Genomic DNA, 15,908 nt, shown 5'->3' on the forward strand with positions numbered 1-15,908 from the left:
GGGGTTCAGATAGCCCAGGGGCGCATTGCTGCTACTATAACCCGAGTAGCCACGAAACGGATCGTCGGTGTACGGACCATAGCCAGGCGAGGCCTGGCCCAAGGGTAAGGCGGCGGCGTCTAGTTGTGTGCTGGAGCGGGAGGTTCTATCGCTGGGGGCGCCAGCGTAAGGCATGAGGCCAGGCCGCAGTGATCGTTCTCGTTCATCTTGTTCTGGTGCGTATGCTGTTTGTGCCATCTGATGATGGGCATGTTGTGGAGGAGTGGGAGGGTTATTGTTGTCGTCCATAGCATCGAAACCGTAATCGCTGTGTCTTGCGTTTCTCTCTGCAATATTGTAAGCAATGGCTGCAACGCCTCTGAGGAAGCAAGCGGGATTGAGGATTTTTCGCACCTGGACTGATGTTGCTCAGGGGAGGATAATAAGATCCTTGGGGGGGAGGAGCAGCGCCGTGTCTCTGTTGTGCTTGCTGGTAAGAGGGTGGACTGCTTATGGCGGCGGTGGCTGTTGCTGACGCGCTGCTGCCAGCCCCCAAGCCAAATGTACCTGCACCTACATTTGTGCCGGTGCCGTCCCTGCTCAGCCTCCTGTCGGCTCGTAATTGTTGGAAGGCGGAGTCAGGGTGTGCGCCTGGAAAGGCCATGCCTTGTCTGGAATGTCTTTGTGTAGAAGAGGGTGGAGACCTGGGAGAAAAGGACTCCCTCTCCGAATATGAATTGCGGCTCATTTTGTCTGAACTTCCAGATGCCACTGGAAAGAACAGGCCAAACAACTGCGGTTGGTAATTATGTCCAAGCTGGGCAATCAAGTTGCTTTTGTATGCATGTATGTACGTATGTCCTCTTTTCTCTCTTTCACTTCACATCAGTTAGGCTTCAGTTGATGCTTATACTGTGGGTCCAACTTTATTCGCCGCTTTGAGGGGTCTGCTGGGGGACTCGGAACAGTGGATGTCTTGGTGGAGAGGACGGGGCAAGCTTCACAAGAATGGGAGGTATGTTGTACAAACAGCGAAAAAAGAAGGCAAAACCAGCTGTCGAAGGTGGCAGAACAGACCAGCAAAGAAGAAAAAGGAACAACAACAGGTGACACAAGGAAGGGAGACTGGATGGTAACGCGCTCCCTCGTATTTCTGGAGGAGAAACGACAGCAAGAGATGATGGCCTTGTTCGTATCTGCTTTGAGAGGGTCTGACCTGGTGTGTACCACACCCTGGTCCAGGTGGGCTGGGGTGGGTACTGTCTACCCAACCTTGTGTGTTTCATTGTACCAAACAAAAAGTAGACAATACACTCATAGCCCTCCCAGTGGCGGGTAGAAAACGAAACTTGCTAGGCCATATCAGGCATGGACCCCTCGCAGGAAGACCATCCCTCGACTGGTTGTGCCTTGATTTGATCTGTTTTGATTTGTCTTTCGCTGGTGGCTGGGAAACATGATCCCTGATGATTCAGATCCCTTGCTGGCTGGCTGGTTCCTGTTCGTCATGCTGTTGGGAGCATTGACCGTCGACCGTGTGCTTTTGCTGCTAGAAAATGATTCATCCAAGCCAGCCCAGCCTTTTCTGATTCAAGCGCTTGAAGCACGTGCAGATCTCATAACATCTCAGACATATTTTTACCCAGTCCAAAAGTCCAACCCTATATCAGAGTGACCTATAACCCTATTGGTCTGCTTCGGTTTTGAATGTGCAGATGTCCTTCCTCGTTTTTTGCGCCCAAGCTCAAGTCATAATTCTTAGAACAGAGCCTCAAGGTCCAATGCATACCAGAAATTTTATCCATCAATTTGTCGTCTCCTATGCCACCACGCCTTGGAAGTTGTGAGGCTGGCAGGAGTGAACTCTTGTAGAACTCCATAAGACTGCCTCACTGGCCAGCAGTGACACAGGAAGGGAAAGAGACGCTGTAGTCAGTAATACATTGTAACCATCACCATCGCTGGCCAGCCTCATTGTTGGCACCACAATCAGCCCAGAAGTTACCAACTGAGTTCTTGTAGCATGCTCCATTCTCGCCCTTCTGTTCCTCAGTGTTTGCTACCCTTCATGTTGTTACCCCTCTCCGTCCCAGTTGTGCCACCCTGTAGTCGCCAAGGAGAGACGGATGCCGAAGGACAGAGCAAGAGGCCAGAGGAGAATTCAGTGTGGCGGTTCCCAGGTAGCACGATGATAGTGCCAACTTGGCCTGGATATGCAGCGTGCCCATTCTGGTGTCACCAGCCTGAGAAACTTGCAGAGGAATGAGCCTGGAGAGCCATGTTGTCTGGAAGGACCTCGGGAGAAGGTACCAGGTAGCTGTCATGAATCAAAGGCCAATTCATAACTCCGAGAATGGGACCTGATCCAGTACTTGTGAGTCTCAAGAGTGGTTCCACTTGTATGCCCTTCCTAGGGTTGCAACTATCTGCTCAAGCCAGTGTAAAGCATACTCATGCTAGGGCTTTTAGACCAGCACCAAGACCTGTAGAAAGGACCCTAGGCCCTTAATGAAGCTGCTTGGTCGCTTGGAAAAGAACTTAATGTGATAGCAAGACAGCTTAGCCTTTGAAGGTGAGCACTAGGTCTGCTGGTTAAAGTATTTGGTTCTCTGGAATGAACACTTGAATGTTTCCCAGCGCCTGCAGGGCTGTTTTGTAGTGTCTCTTACAGGCACTGCCGCTCCCGCACCAAAAGAGAACAGCGGATAGTACCGGAGAGCAATGACCCAATAGGGGGATCATATCACTGCAAAAATACCCACTCGCTTGCCATAGTGGTCAACTTTTTCTTTTCTTTTTTTCTTCTTCTTTTTCACAGGGCCTTTCTCACAGGGCCTTTCTCCTAATGGGACAATTTTCCGCCAGGTACTGGATAATAAACAAGATCTCGTGCAGGGTAATGGTCTGAAGTTCTAAGCCCAATTCACACTCAGAGGCAAGGCACTTGGTTGGACTTTTCAAAATCTTAGACCAGGTCGTTCGGACAGCCTCGGCCAGTTGGGGTTGGCCTTCCGCGTGCATCACTCTCGGACGACAAGATAATTCAGCACGGGAATTTCCAGACAGATCCCTTAATTGTATCTCGCAAGATCAGATCTGAAATGTTAGATGACACCGAGTAATTTTCTTTCTTTTGTCTCGCAAGCAAACCCAACCTACACATGCTCCAAAAATATTCTCCGTGTGCCTCCTGCTCGCACAATGTCACGAAAGACGCCAGATTCCCTCCGTGTGCTGACAGTGGACAAATGAGATACTCCCTAGGACACCAGGTTCTCTAAAAGATTCATCTCCTCTACATTCCCTTGCTCTCTCAAAAGTCCGACAGGAAAATAACAAGGTGGAAAGATAGCGCAGATGCTGTGAAAGAGATGTCCTTATAGCCAACGGAGACTCCCAGGGCATGTGTAGACTTAGTTCAGTGGTTCCTAGTCAGCGTATCTTGGGTGGGTTACAAAGCAGTCAACAGTCCCTTCTCCAGGCAGCGATCTTGATTTGAGTACCTCAGAAGGTGGACAGGGTCTATCTATTGTGCTGACAGTGGATCTTTCAAGGCCAAATTGTACCAGAGGAGGTTTTACTGTCAACAATGATAGCAAACTATACACAACATTGCAAAGAATTCCAAGCATTTTGATACAAGTTCTGACCCCAGCTCTTACACACGCACACCTGGCCTCCCAAGCAGGCACGTGGTAAAGATCATAACAAGCCGGCTCCCTTCAACTCGATGACTTCGTAGCGTGCTCAGCCTTCTTGTCCCCTCCTGGGCTCACGAACACATTGGAATGGCCCTCCTTATTTCTATGATGCCTATGTCGTAGCAATGACCTCCTCCTTCCTCTCCTCCTCGAAAAAAACCAGGAGAACGGTGACCTAGGCAAGCTGTTGAAAAGCATGACAATGAACAAGGTCAGGCAGAGCGTGGGAAGCGTCCATGGGGACGATTGGAAGTTATCCAGAGCTTGCCCGTTGAGGCCGACGAATCCCACGAAGGCAAGGCCGAGCCCGATCAGAAGGTTGATGAGGGCGCGGAGGACGTCGAAACGAAACCAGGGCTTCGTGCGGCAAATGACCCAGAGTATGGTCATAAGGATCAGAGTTATGCCTGCGCAGACAAAGGTATATATGGTCTTGAGGAGGAAGAATAGCAAAGTTAGCTAGACGACTACAAGTAACGAGCCAAAAGGGAGTAACCCATCAAGAGGATGCACGCAACTTACCACCAGCGAACGTCGGTCGTCATTCAGCTCCGTCACCTCATACTCAAACTGGGTCGAGTTTCCATTCCACTCGACTTCGTCCATCGAATCTACCTCAAAGGTCGCCAACAAGGAATTATACATAGTATATAATAATGTGCTTATGGTGCGCTCGAACCTCGTCCATTCATTCGGATTAGCTTGCTCGGCTGATTGCACTGAGTTTGACAGATTTCCCCAGAACACGAGAGGAAGCGTTTCCAAGTCGGTTATCGAGGCGTTGTAGTCCACATAAGTCCATACTTTCTTGGGCGGGAAGGACTCGAACAGCTTCTGGGCTGTCTGGTTCACGACATGCAAGACCTCCGATCTTACCGCCACGGCTGTGTTGGCTGTGTCCGAGTTGGCCGCCCCTTCGGAGATGAATGTCACATCCAGGACGTTTAGCACCTCCGTTACCTTCCACCAGATGATCAGCTGGGCAGACCCGCCGACGAAGAGGATCAGGGCCAGGTGAAAGGGGAAATGGATAAGGGCCCAGGTCAGCTGTCTGATAGATGGGAGGTGGGCGGCGGGCTGCCAGTCGTTGTAGAGCATCCAGATCATATAAAGGTTACCGACGGCCGCTGTGACGAAACCAATTGTCGAAGAAGCTATGGGCTCTGTCAGTCTTACTTTGTGTGTGTATATGTGTCTGTGAACACAACTCGAATAGGGCACACTCACTCCAGTCGTTCGAGTTGACCACAATACTGGAAACAGCATGACAGATCACCACCACGCCCTCACCAAGGATAATAAATGTGAGCAAGACCATGCGATTCAGCAAATGTGTGTCTCTGAAGCTCAAGACGTCAAACGCCAGAGAGAGCCCGATGTTCAAGATGCCCTCCACCAGCGCCAGAACATACCAAGCCACATAGGCCAGGGTGTTGTAACCTTGGAAAGAAAACGTAAGGCCGATATAGATGATGGCACACGCGAGGTGGATAGAAGCCATGATGGCAAGCGGAAGCTTGGTCCTATGGTACCCTCTCACGTGCCAGATGACGGTGGCATACTGAATAGCGAGGATGAGGCGCGAAACAGCCAGACACAAGGACATGGTCCGAAACGTGCGCTCGTCCTGGTTCTCTGGGTGGAAATCGCTGGCGACCACGGCCAGACCAATCATGACGCCCAGGTGGCCTGCTCTAGCGATGCGCTCAAAGACGCTGTCGGTGACGAAGCGGACGTCGAACAGCGAGACAAGCGCCCAGGTGAACCATAGTATGTAGAAATATTCTACATAAGACAGCAGCTTGGTTTTGCTGGAGACCTGGTGGACATCCGAGAAGAGGGTGAGGTTCGCGGCGAAGAACAAGTCAAAGAACAGCTGTTTTGAGAGATAGATGATCAGCTTGCGTGCCCTCGACTTTTCTCCGTCCACAATATGTGTGTGTGGGAGAGTGTATAAAAGGTCACGTCATACTTCTGCACTTGTAGCCTCGCCATACCTCTGCAGTTTCGGAACACCCCGGTGGTGCTGGTGTTTGTGATTGTTGTGGTGGTTTGTTGGTCCATCATGATTATCATGTACCTGGTGTGGATAAGGAAGATCCGAGTTCATTTCGACGAGAGGCTCCTGGACGGATGCCCTCCTGGCGATGGGACTCTTGATCCATCGGAGGCCCTGCGCGTCGACTTCCATGATTTCTTCTCAACCTTGTCAAACACGTTGTTGAGGACTCGCCAATCAGCCTTGGGCAGGATGGTTTACAGAGGTAAATGCACATTGAGGGTAGAGAATGAAACCGAGACTTCCGCCCCAATATTGACCTCAACATTCTAATCATTACGTATCAGTCTCCAGCCAGTCGGGTTGTGCATGAATTCGCTACCGCCGCTAAGAATTGTGAACAAAGAAAACCTGAGACATTCCTGCACCGCGGTGGGAATAACGCCCTGATAAGGTTGAGTGCTAGGTGGCGTTAGCGGCCGCAAATTGTCTTCATTCGGAAGAAGCTGAGGATTGGGAGGAGAAAGGCTATATCATGTGGTGTAGTGTTTTGTGGTGTAATCTGAGGAGCCTTTTTTAGCTTTGTTACATAAGGGAACGCAGGGTTGCATCAGTGCTGTGGTGAGAGAAAGAGAGGCTCTTCTCTGCTCCTGCAGTGACCCACTGCGCATGCAGGTAAGCTAAGTACTATAGTAATAACTCAAATGCGATACTACGTCGACCAGCAGCCTCATCGAGACACATCTCACGAAACGTCACATGAGATCGAGTGCATAGATCATAATTTTTCTTACTTTCCCAGACGACAACTGGATCATAGCAAATCCAAGAGAGATGTTGTATTTATACACTGAAGAAAGAAAAAGTAAGACTTCTGTGGAGGTATTGGAGCGGAATATTTGATCCCGGGAGGTCGAGCTCAACGCCCCACCACTACGCACGCCCCCAGCTCAGCTACAAATCATTCCATTTGCTCGATGTGGGTTCGAAGTCACACAATCAATGTCTCTCTACCATCGTAAATCCGTACTGTAGCCGGCGAAATCCGCAGGGAAACGGGTCCCGGAGGGTGCCAACGGCCCAATCACTTCTGATGTACACCGAGAGATCATCGTCGGCAGGCGGGCTTGCATATTTCTGCCACAGCAAGTTGCTTACTGTTCAGCAAAAGACGAAAAGTGGCCCCACGACGGCGGCTGGTCCTTTTGCCAGAGAGGAAAGTCTTGCAAAAGTCCCAACTCCCCGGTACGCCCCCCCTTTTTTGAACCTTCGCTCCGCCGTCCTCGGGATCGGGATCCTATCACGCACCGCTCAACTGTTTTCTGGTTTTCCTCTCCACCGCCTCGCAGCCAGCTAGGAGGGTAAGAGCCAAGCTCCAGGGGTGGTTCCTCCTCCCCTTCTTTTCTTTCTCTTTAGCCGGGGTCCGCACGGGGCCGGTTTAGTCGGTCGTGGCCGATCATGCAGCCCGGAGTGTACGAACTGGAGCGTCACCCAGGCCCCTCGTACACATTGCCAGTCGAAAGTGGTTCCGAATGCGATAACACCCTCTCCATTCCATCCTCTACCTCTGCCACGACGAATGCGGCTTCTCCCTATGTGGCACCAAACAAGCCTGGATACCACGATGAAGATGCAGAGTGGGAGGTGTACAAGGATGAGATCATCCGCCTGTACTGGCATGAGGGTCTGCCGACGCACGAGGTCCGTGACACCATGGATCGCCTGTATGGATTCTGCAAATCGTAAGCGAATGTCTTCTCTTGATTAGGTGTAGGTGTAGGAAGATAAAGATGATGAGCATCAAGGGGAGGGCATGACATCACCCTCTCCCTATCTTCTTTTCCACACATTCCTTTCTTCTTCTGTTTCTTCTTGTTTCTTTTCTTTGAGCTGAGAAAGAGACGGGTCGTAGGGTCAAGATGTACAAGTATCGCTTCAAGAAATGGAACGTGCGTAAGAACTTCACAAAGCAGGAAGCTCTGGACCTTGCAGCACGCCAGGATCATTCGTCCGGGTTTTGGCCCGAGACGAGAGGCCAGCGGTATCGACAGCGGATCGTCCGTCATCTGCGGCAGAAAGATGCCGACGAGGGAATTGTTAGGCCGCGAGGAGGTCGCCGGACGGGCAAGAACAGGACCCAGCAGCAGCAGCAACAGCGACAAAGACCACAACGGCAAGATCAACAACAAGACCTGGCTTCCGTCATCGTCCTTCCAGGCCGTATCAACCCTCCAGATGTGTTTCAAGCCTTCGAGAGGGCCTTCTACCATGCAGACATCTACCTTGAGAACGTCAGCGGACGGCGTCACTCCAGGTGGTTCACTCGGCCCCCCGCACTCGAGTTTGGCGAAGGCTTCTTCGACCTCTTCGTCCAGGGCATGGAGGACCTGACACGCGGAATTCACACCCAGGAGGTCTTCTCGGCCCTCAACAGCGCCTTCGACAGCCTCAAAGGGCTCATTTCCACCGATCATCCCCTCATTTACTACCGTATCGCCAGCAGAGTTGCCTCGTGCAAGGTGTACCCATCCTCGGACGTCTGCATCAAGCTCTGCCGACTGCTGGCCGACTACTGCCTCAATATGACCCGCGTGCTCCACGGAGACTCGCACCCGCTCACCTTCTGGTGGATGCTCCAGATCATGGTGCTGGATTCTGGCGACCCGAGCGCCCTCGAGGATTTTCTCGAAATCTCAAGGATGCAGTCTGGCAAGCATCTTGTCCAGGGAAAGGGGCTGGTTCACGTCGCCATGTATGTGCCCAGTGAGGCCAGAGATAGGGACCAAGACTCTCTGCGCGCCACGATCCAGACGCTCTCGTCAGATCCAAGCCGTATCTCCGAAGTGCAGGAGGCAAGGCTCGCACTGGCAGAGCAGCTCCTGCAGCAGGAGGAAAAGGATGAGTCCCTTCGGATCCTGGAGGAGGCCATCGCCTCCAAGCATCTGGACCCGCATAGCCCCTCGAGCAGGACGTTTTGGATCTCGGAGCTGCTGTGGCGAGCAGAGGCCCTGGAGAGATCCATCTCGATGCTGAGGGAGACTGTGGACCTGGTCAAGGTCGAAGAGGAGATTGGGACGACGTCCGGGCGTGATGCGACGCTTGACTATGTCTCGGTGTTGGCAGTCTTGCGTGCCAAGCTGGAATGGCTCAGGTGGGAAGAAGACCTCCGTCTTGTTAATGCCGCCCTGGCTCCACTAATGGAACGACGGGGCTCGCCTCTCAAGGTTCGCTTTGTGAGCAGTGACCTGGAGATGGACCCAGATATCCGATACCAAACTGGCAGTAGCAGTGCCAGTCCTGAGAGCACAACAACATTGTCGCCCTCTTCTTCTCTGCCAATACGGCCATTATCTTGAGGGGAAGGGGGTTGAGGGCCTCGAAGGCTCAGTGGATGAGTTCCGACAATGCTTGTCAGTGACGACCTGCGCACGTTAGCGTGTACATGAGGATGAGGGAAGGAAGGAAGGAAGGAAGGAAGGGGAAAAGAGCTGTCCAAGTTGATTCAGATCGGCGAAGAGGTTATTCTCAGAAATCATGACCGTGGACCTTCAGAGGTGAGCTCGACCTTACAGATCAGGAAGAGAAACGTAATAAAATGACCAAATCGAGGTATGGGACCTGGTGAGAGCCTGAAGGTAACGGAAGCTTAATTATTTGAACCCAGAACATGCTTCAGTGTATGGACCAGATATCAACAGCCAGACTCGTTGTGCTAGAGAAGAAGATGGCCAAGAGTATGGGGAACCTTCGATTCTGAGGGTGGACGGGGGCAGGAAAGAAGGAGAGGAAAGGAAAGATCAGCCAGAAATTATTCAGGGGAGGGCAGGTGTCCAGCAGGCATGCAGCTGAGCAGCAGGCACGCAGGGGCCATTATTGACTCACTGGGTCCGCGGTTTCACAACTCCTAAGCATTTAAACTTTAACATGTCAATGAATTTGATACCCTCCACTTGCACCTTTTCCCCTCCGCAACCTCCATCCCAATCTTCAGTTGCCTTCATTTTGACGTCGACATCTTGTTGGATCCTGTCCTCAACACCTCGACCAAAGATTTGATCCATTGTTTCTTGAAGCTTTCCATATCTAGGTCCTTGAGCATCTCCTGCACGCTAGCGTCCACCTTTTCGATGCTCTCCTCGTCGAGGCTGACCTTCTTCTTGTCAATGTCTTCGAACCAGACCTGGGTTGTTGGTGCTATATGGCTCATCAGGTGCTTGAAACCATTTTTGTCGCCGCCACCTCCCATGACATTCGTCATGAATGGCCCCGCTACCGACCATCGAGGGGCAAGAGTGCTCGTCATACAGTTGTCTGTTGGCATGATATTAAAATCAGAAAGAAGAAGAAGAGAAGGAGAGTAAGAGGGGGTGGGGGTGGTGAGGCGTGACACAGGAAAGGAAGACTACGAGGTCTCCTCGTCTTGTTGGCTTACCAAGCTCCTCGGCAGAGCACACTCCATCCAGGACTAGGCTGATAGCTTCACGAAGCAACACCGCCTGCAGCCTATTTGCCACGAATCCCGGCAGTTCCTTCTTAACCAGCACTGGCTGGCGCCCAAGTGACTGATAAAAGGTCACTGCCTGTCCTGCGATCACATGGTCGCTGTCCGGGTGTGGCACCACCTCAACCAGGGGCATCAGATGCGGTGGGTTGAACGGGTGGCCGACAATTACCCTACCAGGTAGGTTCTTGCAGTCTGTAATCATCTGCGACGCGGGAATGCCCGACGACGAAGACGCGATGATCGTGTCAGGCCGCGCGCCGGCGTCCAGCTCGGCTATGATGGCGCGCTTGAGGTCCAGCTTTTCGGGCGTGTTCTCCTGAATAAAGTCGACCTGGTCGAAGTATCCTTCTAGTGACCTGCCGACGAACTTCCAGTTGGTTATACTGGCCTCTGGATGAAGCGAGGCGGGGTCCAAGGTCGGCCATGTCCGCTCGAGGTACTGCGTCAGGCGAGTCTCGGTGTCGGGAGACCCGGACGGGGAACAGACGAGCACACGCAGGCCGTGCGAGAGACACAAGGCAATAAAGCTAGACCCGATCACACCCGTGGAAACCACGCCGACTGTCTTGATGGATGATGCCATGATGTGGAAATAATTATGTCTTGATTGGTGGAGAGAAGAAGTCGAGATGTTTCGATCATGGATCTACTTACATCATAAGTATATATTTACGGGACTAGGACATTCCCCGAAAGCTGACCTTTTGGTCCCCACCCCCTCTTCGCGGGTGGCTGTCACTTGCTTTTCCTCGCAAGCCGAAAATAATTATACCTAGACTATCTTTGGACGGACTGACAGAGGTAAAGACCTGACTATAGGATGTGCACAATGATATGTACCGTATCTTGTCCCTCGCTGAAATGATTTGGATTCTTGGTGTACATCATAAAACGGTCGGCTTTCTTCCCCTCCCCCACCTTAATCAGCCCAGCAAATATCGCCGACAAACGCAACTGCGGCGTACCTTGTTCCGAAATTCGCCATGCAGAGGAATTTGGGGCAGAAGGACAGCCTCGATGATCGCGACAGGTGGGGACAGGCTTTTAATATAAACTACTACAAAAGCCAAGTTTCACACTAGGCGCAGTGGCAGAGAGGTCTAATGCGTTTGACTCGAACTTATTTCGAAACAAGAAATGAAGCACCCATCAAATCTCTTCGGAGGCGCACGTTCGAATCGTGCCTGCGTCGTTTTTGGCGTTTTTTCTTTGCTGATTTTCCCGTTGCCGTTTCCCCTCGTCAGCCGACCCACCATCTCGCACCCCCTGTTTTTTGGGTTTCGCAGAAGCGAGAAACGGAACTCCGTATACCTCTGCTCCGCAGAGGGTATACCAAAGTATCTTACACGAAGTTTTATTTATACCTCCCCATGGGCAGGGTTCGTACCTTTATAATAATGCATGTACCATAGTACTAGGACAGAATTGGAGAGGTCGTCGTACTTGGATTGGAAAAATGTATGTTCGTCGCGTTGGCGCATGCAGTGGAAGGAGCTTGCTATTCGCACCCGAAGTCATCCTTAGATATTTTCGAATCGCCCGGATTCATGACATGTGTTATCACTATGTAGCTACTTTTATCAGCAATTTTGAAATAGTCAATTATCCCTCATTCACTCTTGAGAACTCAAATACAACTTTGCACTTTCGAGAAATTACAAATATGCCTCAAGATGATAAATCTCGCGTTCGGACTGCGAAGCGCTGGATTGGCGGGATTTTGCCAGCTTTCCAACCAAACCCGACTTTTCCCTGAATCGACCTCCCTATACCGAACGCAATGCCCCGTTGGGACGGATTATAAGGGAAATGAAAACACCTTATAAGCAACTCAAAACATTAGTATGCAGAATCTGTTGCATCCTTTCCAATATCAAGGATGCGCGGGGCGACTAGGAATGGGAACCTGGCAAGTTTTATGACCGTCACCTTGAGGTTAGGCCCCTCCAGTCCCAAGTTCAACTTTCGCCCTCAACAGATGGCCTGCTACCACGCCCATGCATGTAACCAGGTCCGTAGTCAACCAGCCGTTCCAGGCTGTAAGCTTTAACGTAACCAGCTGTTCCATCTCTACATAGAAAACTTAAATATCAGTACAGCCATGCCCTGGCAAAGCAGCAGCAGCATTCGACATAATCATGTCATAAGTCCTTACTTATCTGAAAAAAAGAGAAAAGAAAAATGTCGCTCGAGTTACCTGCACATTTCCAGATCTTTGACGGGGCCCAGGAAGATGCGAACCACGCTGCGCGACCCCAATCTTTCACCCTCTTCTCGCAGCTGCCCCAGGAATTGCGACGTAAGATATGGCGGACCTCACTGCAGCGCGAGCGCATGATTCAAATTTGCATCCATCCACTCCAGAACACCAACGCCGGCAGCCACGCACATACTGGCTACGGCGCTGCAGTCCGAGGCCGCCGCGTACCGAGCAAGCTCTTGCGCATCTGCCGCGAGGCGCGCAACGAAGCCCTCGCCTTCTACCGCGTTCATATCCCGTGTTCCTTTACGCATGGCACCCCGGAACAGGAGCGCGCTGCCGCCTGCACTGCGCCAGGACGCGACCTCCTCCCTTTCAGCCCTGAGTACGACATTTTGCAGCTGATCCCGTACTGGCCTGACTACACTCTCATAACCGATTTCCTTCTTAGCCTCTGCGCTCTAGACCCCCGCTGCGTAGGTCTGCGCAGCCTCGCTGTCGATATCAGCCAGTTGCGCCTCCAGAGCCAACAAGGAGCTCTGCCGCCCCCAGCCGCTGGCGCAGCACGCATGGCCGCCTTGCGAGCGCTGTTCGCAGGGCTTCATGAAGTTTTCCTTATCACAGCGTTGCCTCTAGGCCGTATGCTCGTCCCAGCCCGCGACCGGCGTACCGGTGACAGCGCGGTGCTGCTTCTTAACAGCGCGATGCCGGTCCGCGCGCATACGCCAGCATTCACCAGGCTCCCTCGCGACTCTCGGCCGATCGACCAAGACCTGCGACGGGTCTATATGGCGGATGGACATATAGGTGCTGTTCATTCTGGGCACGCGTTTCTCGCGCGTTTGGGAATAGAGCTGGGCGATCTGCAAGCGCAGGTGAGCTGGCTTGTAACCTTCGAGCCCGCTCGGGAGATCTACAGTCGCGAAATGGCCGAGGCGTTCCTGCAGGGGGAGGAGGATCGCTGCAGTAGTGAGCAAGTACCCAAGCCAGGCCTAGCTGATCATCTGGAGCGGTTAGTCGACCAAGGGCTTGCGAGCGCCCATAATACGATGAAGGGCTTGTACGAGCTCCCTGATGTGGCGTTTGGGTTCTGGCGTTTCCCTTTATATCCTAGCCAGACTTTCGTCGAGAAGGGCCTTGGAGAGGAGGAGGAGGATGGGTGGGAGTTTGCGTTCAACTGGGTAACAAGACCTTTGAACGACTTGTCAGATTGCTGGCCTGAACTGGTGCTAATGAACTTAGCTTATTAGCAAATGAGTAGAGGTTCAGCTTGAACACTTAAAAGGTGGACATAACAAGCCTTGTCAGGAGATTGTTCCGGAAAGACGTAAATGTGAATGCCGGATAGGAAATCCATCCTGTAGAGGGCTATCCGCGCCGGCGTAAGCGGGCGAGGTCTATTCCAGTAGAAGCACGAGGAGACCTCTTCTAGCGTCTAGTAGCATGCCATTCAGATAGCTATACAGACGCTCGAGCATTCTTGGCTTGGTGAATGGGCTGCGAAGCAGGGGCCTCTCTTAGAAAAGAAAAGAGAAGAGAGAAGGGAAGAAAGAGGAAACTAGAGAAGGAAGGAGAGGAGGAAGGAGGAGAAAGAGAATGAAATAGAGGAGGAATAGATGTAGCTATTCAGAGTCTCTAATAGTAACAAATTGCGCCCGCGACCGAAGTAAGCTTGTTGAAACAAATTGTAATAATTTATTATGAAGATTCTACACCAACACAATGCGCATGCGATCCAGACTATGAAAAATGTCCAAGCAGTCTTCATTTAGGAAAAAAAGACCTACACGATGAAAAGTTTTCTCTCGTTCCCATTGCTGTTCCAGTAACAATCCACACCACACATCTGCGGGCTTTTGTCTAGATCCAGGCAATATAGGGTATTGATCGAAAAGCTGCAGAGCATGCAGCTCATTTGCTACTTTTTCTGGCTTCCGCGAGTCCAGATGCAGTAGTCCCACTCGCCGTCCTTCATAAATTAGCTGATACGGAAACTTTGAAGTCGCAGGGGTCATTGTGTCGTCGAAACCTCCAACACTGACAGCAGCAAGAGAGCCGCTGATCACAAGGCTACCACTCTTGATAGCACCGAAAGGGTTGTCCCCCTCTAGCTCAATATCAACTTCCAACAAGTCGATCATCTTAGGCATCTCTGCCCTATCCCAATACATTCCCCACGATATCTGGCCGTCCAAGCAAGCCCAGGTCCAAGAAGGAGCACGATACGATGACGGTCGCAAAAATTGAGTGTCATCCTCCCAGCAGATCCAGAGCAGTCCGTAGACCAAGTCTCCTTCCCAGATGCCAGCTAGATAGCGCCCGACAGGGCCAGCGGAATAGGTTTCCTTTGCGAGACCTGAAAGAGCTGGGAGCTTATCGCGGCTGTATGTCAATTGGCGAGGAGAAAATTGCGCTGCGATGAGAAACCAGCGGTCGAATAGTCTCTCTAGGTCTTCAGCCCGATCGTAAACTTTGGCTCCTGTAGCCTCTGCAGTGTCCTTGATCATCTTGTTCTCTCCATCCTCCTTATCCTCTTCCTCGTCTATATCTATGTCACTCTCGCCGCAAGACTCTTCATTGCGCATCAAAACTCCAGCGGTTGGCATATGTTGGACCTTGTGATTATCCTCAGGCCAGATAGCAGTCCGGCATTCAAAATAAGCCTGGTATTGGCTGCAGTGGACCAGACGCCGGGAAAGGTACCTTTCCTGCATCGTCCAACCCCTAGTATTCCACGTCGAGCATTCGATATTACTCTCGAATCTGCATTGATATTCATCCACCATTTGTCTCAGATAAAAATACCCATTCGGAGTTTTTTCTTTCGAGGACAAGAATGGTAATCGCACTTCACGACTCAGAGGCCGCTTCAGAAAGCCATCGTGACTTGTTCTGGCACATGTCGCAGCGAGAGTCAAGTAAGCATGTTTGTAAACCTGGTCCATCAGTAATGCTTCGCGCTGCCAGTCCTTATCAGAGTCTTGTATGATACACAGGGAGTCGATCCAGAGGTATTGGATGTTGAGTTGGCGTGTGAAAGCCACAGCATCTTTGAAATTCTGTGGCATACTACTAGGAAGTCAGCCTGGCTGCTTGTACAGTATATTTGCCAATGAAGGTGTACGTACATGTCAAGTGGTATTCCTTCCAGTCTCTCGCACAGTGTAGATGTTTCGGTTACTAGCATCGGCTTTCGTGGATCCGGTGGTCCCCAGCAGTGGCTCAGAGCCACATAGGGCAGCCCAGCTGTTCGGTTTCCGGCTTCAAGCCTCACTAGTATAGAATCCACCTGACCAACATTGATCAACCTTGTTGGCGTGAATGAGTCTAAGGTATTATTGCAATCCGGATGGTTCTTGCAGTCGCGGATCCAACCTTGTATGCGCTGAATGCACGTGTCAGATAGCATGCTAGGCTCCAGCCTTCGCCGCTGGATTCTACCAGACTTGGACGCTTCTGATCCTAATTTTTGGAGACCGTCATTATACATACATTGAGAAAACGGATGTTAGCAATGCTGAGTAT

At 51.5% G+C, this 15,908-nt stretch overlaps 5 protein-coding genes and 1 non-coding gene across 6 annotated transcripts; 3 read left to right on the forward strand and 3 right to left on the reverse strand.

Annotated features, from left to right (window-relative positions):
* Positions 1-3,701: 3,701 nt before the first annotated feature.
* On the reverse strand, positions 3,702-5,871 carry M406DRAFT_343623 (uncharacterized protein; the record flags this gene model as incomplete). Its single annotated transcript, XM_040921893.1, has 5 exons — positions 3,702-3,783; positions 3,856-4,112; positions 4,203-4,834; positions 4,908-5,556; positions 5,761-5,871. 5 exons carry the CDS (start codon positions 5,869-5,871, stop codon positions 3,702-3,704), a joined length of 1,731 nt encoding a protein of 576 aa, XP_040770978.1.
* Positions 5,872-7,137: 1,266 nt separating this feature from the next.
* M406DRAFT_335212 (uncharacterized protein) lies at positions 7,138-9,035 on the forward strand (the record flags this gene model as incomplete). The annotated part of the gene is made up of 2 exons (XM_040921008.1): positions 7,138-7,421; positions 7,592-9,035. 2 exons carry the CDS (start codon positions 7,138-7,140, stop codon positions 9,033-9,035), a joined length of 1,728 nt encoding a protein of 575 aa, XP_040770979.1.
* A 456-nt stretch (positions 9,036-9,491) lies between these two features.
* M406DRAFT_343624 (uncharacterized protein) lies at positions 9,492-10,766 on the reverse strand (the record flags this gene model as incomplete). The annotated part of the gene is made up of 3 exons (XM_040921894.1): positions 9,492-9,524; positions 9,719-9,990; positions 10,112-10,766. 3 exons carry the CDS (start codon positions 10,764-10,766, stop codon positions 9,492-9,494), a joined length of 960 nt encoding a protein of 319 aa, XP_040770980.1.
* A 498-nt stretch (positions 10,767-11,264) lies between these two features.
* M406DRAFT_t121 lies at positions 11,265-11,375 on the forward strand. Its single transcript has one exon. It is a non-coding gene; the product is annotated as a tRNA-Ser (tRNA).
* A 989-nt stretch (positions 11,376-12,364) lies between these two features.
* Positions 12,365-13,633, forward strand: M406DRAFT_335214 (uncharacterized protein; the record flags this gene model as incomplete). Its single annotated transcript, XM_040921009.1, has 1 exon — positions 12,365-13,633. One exon carries the CDS (start codon positions 12,365-12,367, stop codon positions 13,631-13,633), a length of 1,269 nt encoding a protein of 422 aa, XP_040770981.1.
* A 786-nt stretch (positions 13,634-14,419) lies between these two features.
* Positions 14,420-15,738, reverse strand: M406DRAFT_231393 (HET-domain-containing protein; the record flags this gene model as incomplete). Its single annotated transcript, XM_040915873.1, has 4 exons — positions 14,420-14,827; positions 14,975-15,139; positions 15,233-15,452; positions 15,512-15,738. Coding segments are annotated over 4 exons (1,020 nt in total), but the record flags the coding sequence as incomplete, so codon positions are not given.
* Between the last annotated feature and the right edge of the window lie 170 nt (positions 15,739-15,908).

Source organism: Cryphonectria parasitica, assembly GCF_011745365.1.
Source record: "Cryphonectria parasitica EP155 unplaced genomic scaffold M406scaffold_11, whole genome shotgun sequence".
Classification (NCBI taxonomy): domain Eukaryota; kingdom Fungi; phylum Ascomycota; class Sordariomycetes; order Diaporthales; family Cryphonectriaceae; genus Cryphonectria; species Cryphonectria parasitica.